This window comes from Sinohyriopsis cumingii, unplaced genomic scaffold, assembly GCF_028554795.1.
Source record: "Sinohyriopsis cumingii isolate HCF-2022 unplaced genomic scaffold, ASM2855479v2 utg000229l, whole genome shotgun sequence".
NCBI classification, from domain to species: Eukaryota; Metazoa; Mollusca; class Bivalvia; order Unionida; family Unionidae; genus Sinohyriopsis; species Sinohyriopsis cumingii.
In genome coordinates this window covers 8,127,218-8,142,905 of record NW_028315879.1, presented here as the reverse complement: position 1 = coordinate 8,142,905, position 15,688 = coordinate 8,127,218, and the positions used below count along the sequence as shown (strand labels likewise).

Genomic DNA, 15,688 nt, shown 5'->3' with positions numbered 1-15,688 from the left:
GAAAGCCTTATGATAATATGACCATACCTTCTGGTTGAGCGGCAAAAACAACATTTTCAAGACTGACATCAGTTTGATCTAGAACCAAGTGGACATTGTAATAAATCTTTGGTAAGAACACATGTCACTATTTATATTGGTTCGGGAGAAGTATCCATAACAATATTTTCAACATGGCAACTTTGACAGCCATTTTGGTGAACGGTTTCAATTCAAACTGTATTTTTCTTCAAATTAATGCAGAAACAGATGTTTTGGGTCAGATTAACAGATGATTGAAATTGGTTATGGTATGAATATCTAATTGAGTGCTTAATATTTGTCCGTGATTGATGGTTGTGGAATTAATACCTGTCTGATTTTTGTTTGGTTTCTAGGAAGTAAACCAAACGTTTTTTACAACTTAAACTAACTTTTGTTTCAGCTGGAAATCTATTGCTTCGTAGATAACGTAAATTGGTGATCAATAGAGGTTTGATCAGCAAATTTTCCATTAGTCTTTCATGACCAGGCTGCCGAATCACTTAGAGTTGCGTTCAGATACAATTTCAATGGAATTATTTGTTTAATCATTCATTTGACTTACAAAATTGCTCATTGAGATTTTGGACTAAAGAACTACTTCGAAACTTTTCAGGACCCATTCAATGACGTTGTGGATGATATGATTCTGAAACATCAAGACATGCAAGTTTAATGGAATTCAGGCAAAAATTCTATAATTTGGACTTTGACTTATAAGACGTGTTACAAGATTCTGAAATATTTTTGTTGGCCGAAAATTAAAAGTGATATTTATAAAGACTAGATTTTGTTACACTTCTCTAAAGGCAGGAAACCCCAATTCATAAGGTACCTAAAGCTCATCTGCAACCTATTCTTGCGAGTGAAGAACCATTTAGCAGAATAATGGTATTATGTGTCGGTCCCTTACCAAAGACTAAGTCAGGCAGCCAACACTTGCTGACCATAATATGTTCCTCTACATGATTTCTATAGATAATTCCATTGCGAAATATTAAACCGAAAACCACAGCAAAACTTTGGTAAGGTTTTGCTCATTTGTTAGTCTTCACTATTCTCGATAATCTGATCAAAGGTCAAATTTTATGTGAAGAATTTTCTAACAAGTTCTGCATGAATTAGGCATCCGACACTAAAATTCTTCTGCCTATCACCCTGAAAGTCAAAGGGATTTGTAAAGTTCTGAACAAGCATTGAAGAATAAATTTCGATTATATTGTCCCACTGCTTTTATACAGGAAATAATGGGACAAGGTTGTTCGTTTGTTGTTGCTTGCTATTAGGGAATCAGATTAAGAATCACTGGGTTTAAGTCATTTTGAACTGGTTGACTGGAAGACATCTCCCTCTGAAACGTTAATTATTATGGTATCATATCTATATTTGATTAATTGCAGGAATTGCAGATTAGGAATCACTGGGTTTTAGTCATTCTGAAATGTTTGACTGGAAGACGTCTCCCTCTGAAACGTTAATTATTACGCTATGACTAATTGCAGAAATTTCTTTTTCTTTATGACGGGAAGTGCTGTCAATATCTATATTATGTGCTTAACTCTAGTCCGTGAATGAGGCCTGTGGTGTTATTGCCTGCTTGATTTTTGCCATGATTCAAACTAGTAAACACTGTGTTTATTTTAGTTGCAACCCTGGCCTTATTTACAAGTTAAACTTTCTTTCTCCACTGGATATCTATTGCATCACAGGTCAAGTGCAATTTATATATAGAGAGGTTTGGTTACCACATTTTTTCATTCCTGTTTTCTGATCAGACTCTGTAATCACTTACAGTTGTTTTCAGATATAATTTCAGAGGACTTATTTAATTAAATTATTCGTTGGAATTACAAAATGCTCATTGACGGTTATGACTTAAACATTACTTTGGGATTGTTGAAGACGCATTCAGAGACACTCTGGATTAATACATAATAATACATTTAAACATTCAAGACTTTTGGTACATCAAGACATTCAAGATTATTGCACTTCTTGAATGAGAATGCATTACTGTGATTTTCCACTCTCCCTCTTGTCACCCTGTTCATCTTGATATTACCAGTTATTTTGGAAGCATTGTTCATCTTGCAAGAATATGGAGATTACAAGTTAGAGAGTTCAGCACAACTTAAGTCCACAATAGAATTCAGAGATAAGGAAATAAATACAAAGCCTTAATTAACGTTTAGGTATATGACTGAAGCCCCGAGGATGTCGAACTGCCCATTTTGTCGTTACTACCTTGACAATGTTTAGCACGTCAAAGGCAGAGTGCATTTAAGTCAAAAGGAGTTCGATTACTAATTAATAATAAGTGTACTTGTCATTATTGTGGTGCATATTTAATTTGCATTTTGTAATTGACCTTTGTGCATAACTGAGGGTAGGGGTTTAGCCTCCCTGGCTATATTATACCTTTTGTCATGTTGGTAAGTCATAAATGTTGTTTACTGATAACTGAATTCAAAGTCTAGCCGTATTTATATACATAGAATGTTCTGGAAGGGAACTTGTGACCCACATCCTGGACATTAATGGAATAACAAAGTGTTCATTGAAATTATGGATTATATCACTGTGATACATTAAAACTGTTCGTACATCAACCTATTGAACACTTTTGGTACTTTAGAAAATTCAGTATCATAATTCATTCAAAAGACTTTTGGAATGATGGTGGGCATTAGGATTATACAGGATTTAAGTCACAATACTGCAAGTTCCTCTTAACATTTCACTTCGTCACTTTGAGAAAGAAATGGTTTGTTCAATTTCACTTAAATTGCTGGTTTCACTTCATTTGTATTTTTATCTTACGACCTTGAGTAGCAACAGTTCACTGGATTGTTTCTTATCTTAACTGATACCTACCAATATCCTGCAACTGAAGAGGTACAATCAAGACCCACGGTAGAAATGGTCAAATTTTATTCAAGGCATTCACGTTATTTATCGTGATTATTGTCAGACGTCTTTAGACACGTCGAAATAGTCTGGTGCGCTGGCCCGCACATTACTTTTTAATACGATGATAATAAAATAGGGTATCAGTGCAGTTTTGATCAATCAGAAAATGTCGCGTTGGATAACTTAGTGAATAATCTATGACTACAATGAATGACGTGTTTTATATATATATATATATATATATATATATATATATATATATATATATATATATATATATATATATATATATATATATATATATATATATATATATATCACTTATGAATAATACATTTAGTGCCAAGGAGACTTTGAACTTAAAAACATGGCTCATTTTTCGGTACGCACTGTTGACAAATAAAATGGATTCTATTCACACGTGGACAAACTTGACACTAGTTCCTGATCAAAGGAAAGAAGTTCTATATTAGCCAGAAGCAGCATCTTATATCTAAGGCAGTAGAACAATTTACCATGTATTTGGTATTAATAATTATAACACAAATTTTAGTACCAAACATTATGATGATCCCGAAAATAAACAGTCTGCAACATTTTCATTTTCTCTGCTCATATGTGTGTCTGAGCATGACGTACATCTTTCTATTCTATTGATAATTAAATTATCTATACCTTATTAATTAGTGAGTCTCAAGTTTAAATCTCTAACCAGTTTCTTGATATCCCTGTAATCGGTTCAAGCTAAACATCATATGTTAACGAGTGGCGAGGAGACGAGGTAAAATACATAGCTTTTGGGAAAGTAGAATTAAACATATTCGGTATAATGTAAGAAAAGAAAATTTTAGTTTTTATTAAATAGCAAACTTGCTGCAGAATCGTAGTTTCAAACGTTAAACTCAGCCCTTCGCACAACACGGGTTTTTTTTGTTTTTGTCAAGGAAGCAAGGAAAAGAACTTCATTGATACACGAACAGTGTCAAGTCAAATTACTTTCACAAAGATTAATGTCCATGTTTGAAAGGTTACCCAGTCTCTTTACATTTGTTCTAGCTCACAAGGTACTCGTTTTGTTGATGCAGGTAAAGATTTTGGTGGAACACATAAACAATCGTCGCATGGCATGATGGGAAATCTTATAATTTCACATGTGAAAATATAAGAATGTAAAAATATGACAAATATCTCGCCAGTAATTCTCCATATTTCACACTTAAGTATATATGTATATGTGTGTGTGTCTGTGTGTTTTTCTTCTCGTCTGTGTCTATGGCTATGTATGACTGTGTATGGCATAGATCAGAGCTCATCGGTGAATTCAAAGAATATATATATATATATATATATATATATATATATATATATATATATATATATATATATATATATATATATATATATATATATATATCGATCGATTCAGCAACTTAGCACACTGTAAGAAGAAAAGGATCTCATTATTTCTATTGGGACTACAAACACTGCTTACTAAATCAAAGTTAAGAATTAAAGAAAGTTACAGAACAAATTAAGGCTGAGGTTTAGGAGAAATGATACTTACGGAGTCAGTAGAATCTTGAATTATACCAATCATAGAAATTAATTCAGTTTTCTTGATTATAGCAGGTATAAACAGTTTGTTCTTCAGATTTGTATCAGGTGTCGTTCAGTCGTTGACATTGCTTCCGAAATTAATTGCAAAAGATCTGGGCCTTTCCTTATAATCTCAATATCTGTCCCTTGACCCGTTAACATTTTCGCATTTTCATGCGTCTTAGAACACGTTTCGATTTCATTCTGCATATCTCTTATGAAAGCTGCATTTTGTAGTCTGCGTTTGTAGTAAACAGTTTTTGTCTTGACCTTCACTTCTGCCACTTCTTGATCAAGCACTTGGTTCAACTGTGAACGCTGATCTTCAACTGCTTTTAAATCTTCCAGCTCCGCATCGTCAATACGCCTAGCAAGCTCCTCTCCCTTTTCTTTAGAAGTAAGAATACGTCTCATCTTGTCCGAGCAAAAACCCATCTTGGTCTTTAGGATCTGTTTCACTTCAGCTGCAGCATCAGCTAAAGTTTTTGTGACATGATTTTGGTGATTTACCGCTTTGCACAGGACACAAATGAGCACATTACAGACTCTGCAAAAGAGTTTGATTTCCTCCTCTTGATGTTGATCACAAAATATACGTTGTCGAATTTTGCCTTTCATTACAGAATCTAAAGTTCCCAAATCACTTACTTTGTGATGCTTACTAACTTTCAGCTTTTCGTGGACATAACAGCATGACTGACACAAATTCTCCTCACAATCTAAGCATCTAGCACATGCCACACTTTTTGGGCCACAAAGATCACAGGCAAAGTTTTCACCGGAGTTAGTGTTGAGGTAAACGTCTGTTTTGAAATCTTTCGGTAACTCCACGTTTGTCTTGCAGATAGGGCAATCAAATCGATGATTGCGAACGTTAATCCGTACATAATCCTCCAGACACTTGTAACAGAAACTGTGGTGACATGATATTAGCTTAGGATTTTTAAAGCTACTCCAACAAATAGCGCACTCGTCTTGTCTTGCCGCCATTTTGAGAATACTTTCGGTTTCCTCGAACAATTGAAATATGGTGACTTTCAATATTAAAGTTTGATATACTGACGTCGACTCCCATGTGACTTATAACATGTGAGATAAAACTATATAGAACCGTTTAAGGTAGGATTTTGATAGATTAATTTTTCTATATCCATATGAATTAACGATATGTTTTGGTTTGAAATGCAGGACGTGCCCAATATATACATATCGTGACATCTGACTGTTGTACTGTCAAAGTAACATCCATACACCAAAAGCTTTAAACATAATGGTGCTGTTGTAGTTGTTGTTGTGGGGTTTAACGCCATTTTTTAGCACACGATAGGCTATACATAGCGTCCAGTATTAATGGTGGAGGAAGAACCCGGGAAAACCCCGAAAAGAACCACCGACCCACGAAAAGCTACTGGTAAACATAATGTATTACAATAGATCATAGAAATTTTGAATATTTCTATAGTAGTAGTAGTAATAGTAGCCACAACAAGTCGAAAAACATGGAAATCATTCAACCCATTCCATAGATGCCATGCTATCTTCTACTTTGCATTATTATTATTATTATTATTATTATTATTATTATTATTATTAAACCCGAACCAAAATGGCAATTGTAATAGTTAAACATCGCATGCATGACATTAATCTTTTGGATATAGCAGACCAATAGCACCTCTCTCTCTCTCTCTCATGTTGAAAATAAATTGCCTTTAATAAATATAAATTAGAATTAAATCGTTCAGACCTTTAAAAATTCAGATACCATTTGAATAAAGCAGGCACGATTAAGGGGTGCTCTTAATTTGAATTTGAAAACACAGTCCTAAATGATAAACAAAAAAAGACTTTTTTAATATAGACAAACGGAGAGAACAGTGAAGGAGGCATTATTATCCACAGAACATCAATGTTGACCTGCATATAATATTGATCATCTCTAAATATGCATCCAGTCAGTCAAGAATATGTATCATTACACTGACTTCATCAATTCTATCGTAGATAGAGGGCAACGTTATTTCACTGGCCATCCGTGTGAATATGTGTCATCTAAATGTCCTTTCTGGCTAGCTGGACGAATCGTTACATATTATATAAACGGCTTGTTGAAAAATGAATGTGTAACAAGCAAAATGATGCACCAAAGTTTCAGGATGGGTGCAGTTGTAATCCGAACGCTTTAGGGAATATTTGATTCTGAAAATCACTATGTTTACCGTGGTTGTTTTTCTTTGTTTTTTTTTTCTTGTTTGGGTTTTTTGGGGTGGAGGTGGTGAGGGGAGGGGCAATTGTTTTATCGTGCCTCTTTTGTGCCTGACCAAGAGGTTACTTTTCCTTAGTTGGCCAATCTGCCATTTAGCCAGTGTGGGGGTGGGGTGGGGTGGTGTTTTAGTATACTTGCGAGGACCTGAGTTTAAATGCAGACCAACATCTTGAGGACTGGACTACATTGTGAGGACTTACACACCAGTCCTCGAAATGTTTCGTCGGCAAACGATTGAGAATGATCATAAGAGATGATTTACGCGTTATTGTTAAAGTCCTCACAAAGTAGGTAATGTCTGACAGACACTTACACTCAGTGTGTATTTTTCACACAATTTGCGACTCTCTTTGGGCTGTAGACTGGTGTGCACACGCTTAGCCAATCAGAAGGCGCGTGACTTCTAATTGTTTGTCATCCAATAAGAACAGCGCTAGTGTGCAGTGTCACTGTTAGTCCGAGTTTCCTCTGACCCTTGCCACCCCATTTTTGATATTTGTTTTTTTTTTTTTTATGTTGGGGTGTATGGTCAGAGCGAATTCCCTATCGAAAAGTTGGAATTCGCCGACACCACTTGGTGTCGGCATAGGGTACATGCCTACTAAAAGGGCTAGAAAACTTTAATGACCTTACATTGAGCCATACTTACATTAAATCGATAGGGAAATCATTTATCTTCTCAGAAATTACAAGTATAACACCGATTTTGACTTTAATCCGTGTGGGACGAGACGAAACTACAGCGTTGATGAATTTTGACCTCGTTCGCACAATTTGCATTGCTAGTCACATGACTAGCCAACTCTTGCGGCCGGTATGAATACCAAGTCACAGGTCACATAGTCACGTGATAACAACACTGCTTCAGCGTGATCAATCTGCCTCTTTCCAGGATGATGCGACAGCGACATGTTTCTGGCTGGAGTCATCTCAATTAATATGTTGAAAACTATGTGTTATTGTAGACATTGCGTGACTTTCATCCACTGTTTTCGAGCTGTTGTTTTTCATTATGCAGTACTGGAAAGGAAGTTTGGTGTGTAAACCTATATTGCAACATGGCAGGTAAAGACGGAAACATGGAAGCTCTTGCCAATGAGGTACTTCAAGAAAATGGATATTATTTTAATATTAAAGAAAAACAGTATGAGATAATAAAATCAGTTATTGATGGAAGTGACATATTTGCCCTCCTTCCCACGGGATATGGGAAAAGTGTAGGCTACATTCTCCCACCAATGATGTTGGACAAGGTAAAGAGAGGGAGAGAGAGTTAACTCACATTAGTGTGACTTACACTGAATAAATGCTGCTGAGTTATGTTGATTTCATATACACTATAATTTTTGTGCTATGAAAATATATGAAAAGATTATCTTTATGTAATAGCAGGTATGAATGAATAATGCTATAAATATAAAATTATGTAATATAAGAGTAATGTATAGACATAATTGCTAATGTTTTGAATGTCCACATTAAAGTCGAGCAGAGTGATATGCATCAATGCATATAGGTTTAATATGAATAGATCAATTGCTGTCATATGTTAATCGCAATAAGATGATTTTTTAATAAGACAAATTATATTTTCTTAAAAACAAAGTTTAGCAAACCAATTTTATTGCAGATGCACTGTCCTGAACAACACACAAGTTTGTTATATCACCTTTGAAATCATTGATAACTGATCAGGTGAAAACATTGAAAGCCATAACATTAAAGCATATGGAATCCATGAAGGAATTGAGAAAGAAGACATAGATGGTAACTATCTATCTATCTATCTATCTATCTATAGAGAGAGAGAGTGTGTCATTTATGCATGAACGACTTTACTATCAGTTTGAAAAGTTTTAGTCAGTTCACACAAATATGTGAAACATAATTATCACCATGATACATAGCACATGTCTATGATACTTTGATATTAATTTTTCACTTTAATGCTACAAACTTACTCATGCCACTAATTATTCTTTGCAGCCATAAAAGGTGGATGTGCAACAGTGTTAATAGCCTCCGAAGAAGCTATCGTTATCAGGCACTGGAAAGGTGCACTGGACAAAGCATACAGAGAAAAGTTGTGTGTGGTTGCATATGATGAAGACCACTGCATATCTGAATGGTATGAAGTTTTTTAATAACTCTGTTTTATAACAAAGGTGTATAAGATTTTACTCTAGCAAGATAGAAGCTTAACTTTGAAATAAATCAAACATCAAGGAGGAAAAATAGGCATGTACATACTAACTGGTAAAATGTATTTGATGGCCTTATAAATATTTATGTTTATTTTAAATTATGTAATTGGATCATAAATAGATATTACTATAAATTTAAATAAACTTCTTTTAGAATATTCTGGTTGTGATTTGTTTCATGGGGCTGGACTTCAGAAAAGAGTACCTAAAGGTTCGAGTACTCCAAAGTTTTACTGAATGTCCTGTGATAACACTGACTGCAACTGCAACAACTGAAATAAAGAATGATATTGCACGAACCCTAGGGCTGACAAGTGGCAAATTAAATGTTGTTTCTGTATTGCCAAATAGGTATGTAATCTATAAATATTGCTACAAATATAATTATTTCAGTATATACTAATAGGCAGTCATCGCTAAAGAAAGTAACTGTGTACATTTCATAGATATTTTAACATAATACATAAGTGGATAAAAAATATTAGTACATATATCTTCAATCTGTTTTTATTATTTGTAATATTTCTTTTGTCAAATCATGCTCTTACAATATTACTAGAACATATGCATTAAACCTGATATAGTAATTCTCCATAAGTTAAAATTGGTGAGACTGAATTATTAACATTGGATAAGACCTGTACGGGCCAGGCAAGGAATCAAACTGGTCAAAATATTACAACAAAACATTTTTAAGAAGCTGTATGTCATAATCAGAGGGCTTGTAATTTTAATGCATTATATAAAACTCATCTTTCAGAAATTAGATTAATGTACATGACTGTCTATAAAATTGCATAAATTTGATACTTTTGCAGGCCAAATATTCAGCTTTATGCCCTCAAAAGTTCTGAAAAATATGAAGAGGAACTTGAATGGGTAAAAACTGAAATTATTTTGAATGGACGTATGAAGAAAAAAGTCATAATCTATGTAAACTCTATAAGCATGTGTGAACGATTATATTTATGGTTTCATTCCACACTTAATGATAAAGCTTATGATGGGGAAAAGGCAGTATTGAATCGTTTGATTGAAATGGTTCATGCATACACAGATACATCATCCAAGGAGCGTATTATGAATATTTTCCATAAAAGTGACAGTACCATCAGAATTCTGATTGCTACTGTAGTAGGTATGGGAATAGATATTCCAGATGTGTCCATAGTAGTAATATGGGGTTTGCCCCCAACATTGCTCCAGTTGTGGCAGAAGTTGGACGATATGGACGAGATGGCCGACTTTGCCTTACATTATGTTATGCATTCCCCAGAAGTATTGTCATCCCTTGTGGTAACTGCAGGAAACAGGCCAAAAGAACATGCTCTTGTCTCCAAGTCGAGCCTGTTTGAGAAGTTTGGCAAATAGAACTGAATGCCAGATGATTTATTGTTTGAAATATTTTTCACTAAGCTCCAAAACTGATACAGAATTAGACAAAATGAAAAACTTTAAATCTTGTTCAAAAGACTGTGTAGATACATGTCAATGTCAAATGTGCATCTGTTGCATAAACTGCATGTCCAAGTGTGTCAAATGTCCAAACAGAAATAAGTCTAAGAATAAACCACATATCCAAGTGTGAATGTCCAAACAGAAATAAGTCTAAGCATAAACTGCATGTCTAAGTGTGAATGTCCAAACAGAAATGAGTCTAAGCATAAACTGCATGTCTAAGTGTGAATGTCCAAACAGAAATAAGTCTAAGCATGACATGATTCATTCTTATTTGCATTGAATTTATTCATTACATACCTCAGGCTCAGTTGTTTAAATGTTGCATATAGGAGAAAGACGTACATTTCATTTCTTCACGCATTCAGTTTTACTGAATAAAGGATAACTATGATGGCTAATTGTTTATTTCATGTAACTTTGCCATATTGTCAACATGTCTCAACAGTCTCCTTGAATTGTTTAGGAAATCTTACTCCACTGACCACTTTCAAATCTTCAAAACCTTTGAATGCTCTTTCACTTTGATACTTGACCAAATTCTGAGACTTCAGTGTTTGAACCATTCTAAGTATGTCTTTCTTTCTATGAATCTTTCCAGTTTTTCAAGTGTTGAATGGCCTATAGATGACCTTCTCCTCAAACATATGATTAACAGCCTTTCCTACCCCTAACATCTGGCTATGTCTGTTGATTGTGTCAGTGGTGAATTGGCCTCCAGCATTGCTACTACTATCATTATACTCTCTGTTTAGATGTTCACTATGTAGGTCCTTGGGAATGTTTTTTCTTTTTCCTCCCTTCAAATTGACTGTCCTTTCCCATATTAGGGCATGTTTTAGTCTTTCTGATGTTGCTCCAGCAATGTTTGCAATCAGCCTTAGGCCATATATCAAGTACTTGGGGTGGTTCTTTTCATAAAATTCAAACAGGTCAAATTTCCAGTACCTTATCATTCTAGGACCATCATTTTCTTTTACAGCATCATGCTGAGCTATATCATTTAAACCCCTCCAAATTAATATCTTTACATATTGTCACGTCGCCCCTCATGGACAGGCGACGGATTCAGAAAGGGTCCGTCTTGTCATCAGCTTTTGGTTCACTTGAGGATATACATGTACTATCATATTCTATGGGAACGATCTTATTCTAAGGGTGCAATTAATGAACAGAGGCGTCAAATGAAGGTAACATTATTTAATGACAGAAAGATGATCCAATCAGCTCAGGTGACTGATGGGAAATGATTGTGAAATTATAGCGTAAACAACCTTGAAATGCAATATATTATGATCTAAAGTAATGTTAGTGTAAACTGAATCTGTTAGTAAAACACAATTTGTTCATAAAGCTTGTTAACATATGACTAACAGGCAGTAGCAAGTAATTACATGTTTTTTTCTAACTTAAAGTATTTCTAAATACAGAGCTGAAGCATGCAAGTGCACAAGAATATAGTGTGTCAAGCAACTAATTAGCAATAAAGACTAAAATACTCGTGTATATCTTGTTATTTCTTATATGCACTGTGAACATGTTTAGTACTGAGTCACGCAAGCTATTGGTGTTCAATACATTCTAATATATTCTTTATTCATTCATAAAGTGGGGGGGGGGAGGATAACAGAAATAAAAGAACCTAATCTGGGTTCAAGGTTTACCATTGTTGGTGCACCATAGTCTTTGGTGCTCAATGTGTCTAAGGTTTGGGTGCAGATGTACCCAAAACATATGGTTCTGGTTCACAGTTTCAGGTTTGGGTGCAAGAGTGCACCAAGAATGTCTGGTTCACTGCCTTTCTGATTTATACCCATCTTGGTACAATAGTTTGCTCACAAGCAGACGACAAAGTTCTATTGATTGAATTTCACACCAAAAGTGTAAATTCTATAAAAGGAATAAATTATCAATATAATGTTTGTAAATTTGGAATAATAAATAATAGGCACACTGCTATATGCAGATGTAGGTTATTTACCTTATACTTAAATGACAAAATAAGTAAGTTCAAAACACGTCATTTTACTAAATCACAAAATAACACTCTGCTAGTGTTATTTTATGCAATGGAATTAGTTAAACAGCTTTAAAATGTGTTTTACCATAGCCACATCAGATTTTAAAGCTGGTTGAGCCATTTTTGTATTTAGCGCCTTGGAGAAAGACTGGAAAGTGACAAAGTTCGTAAACGCTGACCTCCTTTTATACTATTATTATTGACCAATCAGAATTTAGCACTTGCGATCATCGGGCAAGAAAGATTTACTGACTAATCAAAATCAAGCATCAAATATTCTATGCTGAAAGTGACGTAATCGTATAAACACGAAGACCCAACAACACGGGAAACACTCAAGAATTAATTCTACAGATTTTCACACGAATGATTGAAATAAAGTGTAACTACACAAGGCATCATATATTTAAGATGTAAGTAGACAAGCCGTGTGATCAAAATGTCAAATCAGTTCAAAATACGTTTATTCCATCATCCGTCGACAACACATCGTAGCAGTAATACACAGCATGTGCTTCGCATGAATGAACGTTCAAATCACGTCTGCCGAAATAAGTCTACATATCTGTGAATTAAAACTGGGACATTTTAAGCATAAAAAGTACATATAACTAATATGGTCATTCCTAGTTGCATGAAATAGCTCATTTCATGAACAAGATACATATTACGATGGTGCAGTGAACGAGAAATGCCATGCTGTAAACATGCTAAAGATGCCGCTGTTGACTTAAACCAGATATACCGGCATAACAATATTCATTTTTGGCTTCTTTAAGTCTATCAGTTGTCATCTTCTTTCTCTTGCTTAAACTTAACTCAAGCTCCCTCCTGCATTCCTCTGAACAGAACCATTCACCTTCTGGTACATCATCTTCCTGCATATCTAAACACTCCAGATGGAACCAGGAACCCCTCAGACAATATTGGTTGTTACAATAAATCATAGGTCCACCAGCATATACAATAATCCCCACCATCAGTCACTGGTTCTGCTGCAACATTAATGACTTCCTCGGTGTTCACCTTCTCATGTACTTTTCCACAATTCTTTTTGAGATCTCATCTCTATATTTTCTTTCTTCTGGTGAGTCCGGAAAGCCTTTAGGTGTATCATCTATTTCTGTCATGCCTGATAGTTCCATTGCATACAATATGATATAATCTTCCATCACAAACTCTAACAGTGCCTAGCGCGAGGCCGACCAGTCCTAACACTAACCTCTTAATGCTGAGCACCAAGCGAGGCAGCTGTTAGTACCATTTTTGTAAGTCTTTGGTATGACTCGGCCAGGGATCGAACCCATGACCTCCCACATCCGAGGCAGATGCTCTAACCACTAGGCCACCTGAGCGGTATCATCATCTGTAGTTTTTACTTCTTTTCCTCTTTCTGAATCCACTTATGCTTGAAATTTGTTTCATTTTTTTCCTTAGGAGAATTTTTTTTATCCCAGCTACATTGATTTACTTACCAGCTGAAAACAGGAGAATGAGTATCTATAAACAGTTGAGTGATTACAAGATTATGTGTGGCACAGAATTGCATAAACTCTGAGTCTTACATTCAACGCAATCGCAAACTTGGACTAATTCAATGTTCAGAGTCAAACCTACACCTTTTCATTTGCAAGGAGCCAATACTTTAACCACTAATCCACCATGGCTCCTAAAATTCCCTCTTAAACAGTCCTATTAAAATGTTATGTTGTCTTCAGCTGTCCAGGTTTTCTCTATTCATTCACACAAGTTACAATTGCATGTGTATCACCTATGGATTTGTTTTTAGCAGCAACTTATTACCTGGAAAATGCCTTTATGCAATCTGCATAGGCATTCTTACAACTAGAAAACAGTGGCATGGGCACTAATAAACACTGAATGATTACAAAAAGAGGTAAAGTATACAACAGAACAGGACACATGCCTTACATTGTAAAGTTTGGTGGGATCAATGGATCGATCAGTTCTGAGTGGGGCCAGAGACACTATGTTTGAACAATCCGCTCCATCACCAATGGGGCCACTGGGTTGTCTAGAAGAACTGTCATGACCTTCAAGTTTAAAAAGAAAACAAGTACATTCAAGAATACAAAGTATGAAACTCTCCCCCCAACCGAGCTCAAAACATGTTTTAAATTAAAGACTGTGAAATAAACTGTGTTCAGTTCAGAACTTTTTATCCTTGTGTTAAGATACTTCAAGTGAATATTTTCTCTTTCAACCTAACTGAGCCAATCTTTCTTTTACATGGGAATGAAATAGTTTCAAAATTCTCTTACATCAGAATGAATTAGTTTCAAAATATGATGTAGCCAAGTTCATGAAATTGTCTGATTTTAACTTGCAGCATAAATGTTAAATACTAACAAGCCAAGCAATATGCGGGACTCTGATGGCAATAAAACATACTAACTTCCCTTCTGGAGTTTGGCTTGTGGCAAGGTTTGCACAAATATGGCCCGATCTTGCTCTTCTTGTGCCACTTCTCGATGAATCTGATCAATCGTTTTGGGGTTGTTGTCATCCCTTCTTGGAACCCATTTACCCTGTAATTATTGGGATATAATTTCATAATACATGAACTTGTGTCTCATGGTGGTGCTTATGAAAGATAATTCCAAGTAAATTATGTAAATTTTCATTAGGTTTAAAAGAACATAAAAAAAGAACAAAGAAAATCACCAAATGATTCTTGTAATGAATGATTGACATTTCAAAGTAGATGTGAGAGTAAGCGAGTCTTACAGTATGTCCCCAGCTCAAAACATAATACTCAGACAAAACCCAATCTTAATGTGACATAAACTCATCCTAAAACAAATGCATACAAAGTTTCATGAAGATATCTTAAACAGTTTCGAAGTTATCAACTGACTTGAGGGTGACTGAGCAAGAAATGAAAATAAAAATAAAAATATGGATGAATTCTAACAGACTAATCAGACCAAGCCCATTCTTTCACAAGACACACTGTCCAGTCATAATACAAGAGCATACAAAGTTAGACCCAAACACCTTAAACAGATATGGAAAGCAAATATTTAAGTAAAGTATGTTTCCCCAAGTATGATTATCCAATCACATCGCGTTAGGAATATTAGCCAGCTACCTCGCCAATCCAGCCCAACTAAAAGATGAAAATCATTTTATCCTGTCTATTTTTAGATAGACAAATCCAGCCAAGCTAACAAGCCATGTTGATTGATCTAG

The 15,688-nt window shown here is 35.0% G+C and overlaps 4 protein-coding genes across 11 annotated transcripts in view; 1 reads left to right on the top strand and 3 right to left on the bottom strand.

Moving 5' to 3' along the window:
* Nucleotides 1–4,623, bottom strand: part of LOC149774522 (eukaryotic translation initiation factor 4 gamma 3-like) — a 61,974-nt gene extending 57,351 nt beyond the window's left edge. The window contains exon 1 of the mRNA XM_089945282.1: nucleotides 4,496–4,623. Coding sequence (XP_089801408.1) covers nucleotides 4,496–4,528 — 33 coding nt within the window. The 5' untranslated portion in view covers nucleotides 4,529–4,623. The remainder of the gene's footprint in view (nucleotides 1–4,495) is intronic.
* Nucleotides 1–15,688, bottom strand: part of LOC149774518 (uncharacterized) — a 643,609-nt gene that overhangs the window by 484,866 nt on the left and 143,055 nt on the right. The window lies entirely within an intron of this gene.
* LOC149774521 (uncharacterized) lies at nucleotides 6,997–11,522 on the top strand. 3 transcript variants are annotated; one of them, XR_016416847.1, is made up of 4 exons: nucleotides 6,997–7,893; nucleotides 8,424–8,560; nucleotides 8,780–8,921; nucleotides 9,152–9,803. XR_016416847.1 is itself a non-coding variant. In XM_089945269.1 (4 exons), exon 4 carries the CDS (start codon nucleotides 9,907–9,909, stop codon nucleotides 10,366–10,368), a length of 462 nt encoding a protein of 153 aa, XP_089801395.1. In that variant the 5' UTR covers nucleotides 7,626–7,893; nucleotides 8,424–8,560; nucleotides 8,780–8,921; nucleotides 9,816–9,906; the 3' UTR covers nucleotides 10,369–11,522. The 3 variants fall into 3 exon arrangements, 2 of the variants coding, with proteins under 2 accessions (XP_089801395.1, XP_089801396.1); XM_089945269.1 differs by lacking the exon at nucleotides 9,152–9,803 and adding an exon at nucleotides 9,816–11,522 and having other exon boundaries at nucleotides 7,626–7,893; XM_089945270.1 differs by lacking the exons at nucleotides 8,424–8,560; nucleotides 9,152–9,803 and adding an exon at nucleotides 9,816–11,522 and having other exon boundaries at nucleotides 7,626–7,893.
* The window catches only part of LOC149774520 (eukaryotic translation initiation factor 4 gamma 1-like), a 67,887-nt gene continuing 63,839 nt past the window's right edge, over nucleotides 11,641–15,688 (bottom strand). For both annotated transcript variants that reach the window (XM_089945266.1, XM_089945267.1), the window contains 2 exons: nucleotides 14,892–15,024; nucleotides 11,641–14,529 (listed from right to left, as the gene is read on the bottom strand). In XM_089945266.1, coding sequence (XP_089801392.1) covers nucleotides 14,321–14,529; nucleotides 14,892–15,024 — 342 coding nt within the window. In that variant the 3' untranslated portion in view covers nucleotides 11,641–14,320. The remainder of the gene's footprint in view (nucleotides 14,530–14,891; nucleotides 15,025–15,688) is intronic.

What these genes read in the sequence shown, in the direction of transcription:
- LOC149774521 (XM_089945270.1), top strand. Translation starts at nt 9,907, where the DNA reads ATGAAGAAAAAAGTCATAATCTATGTAAACTCTATAAGCATGTGTGAA.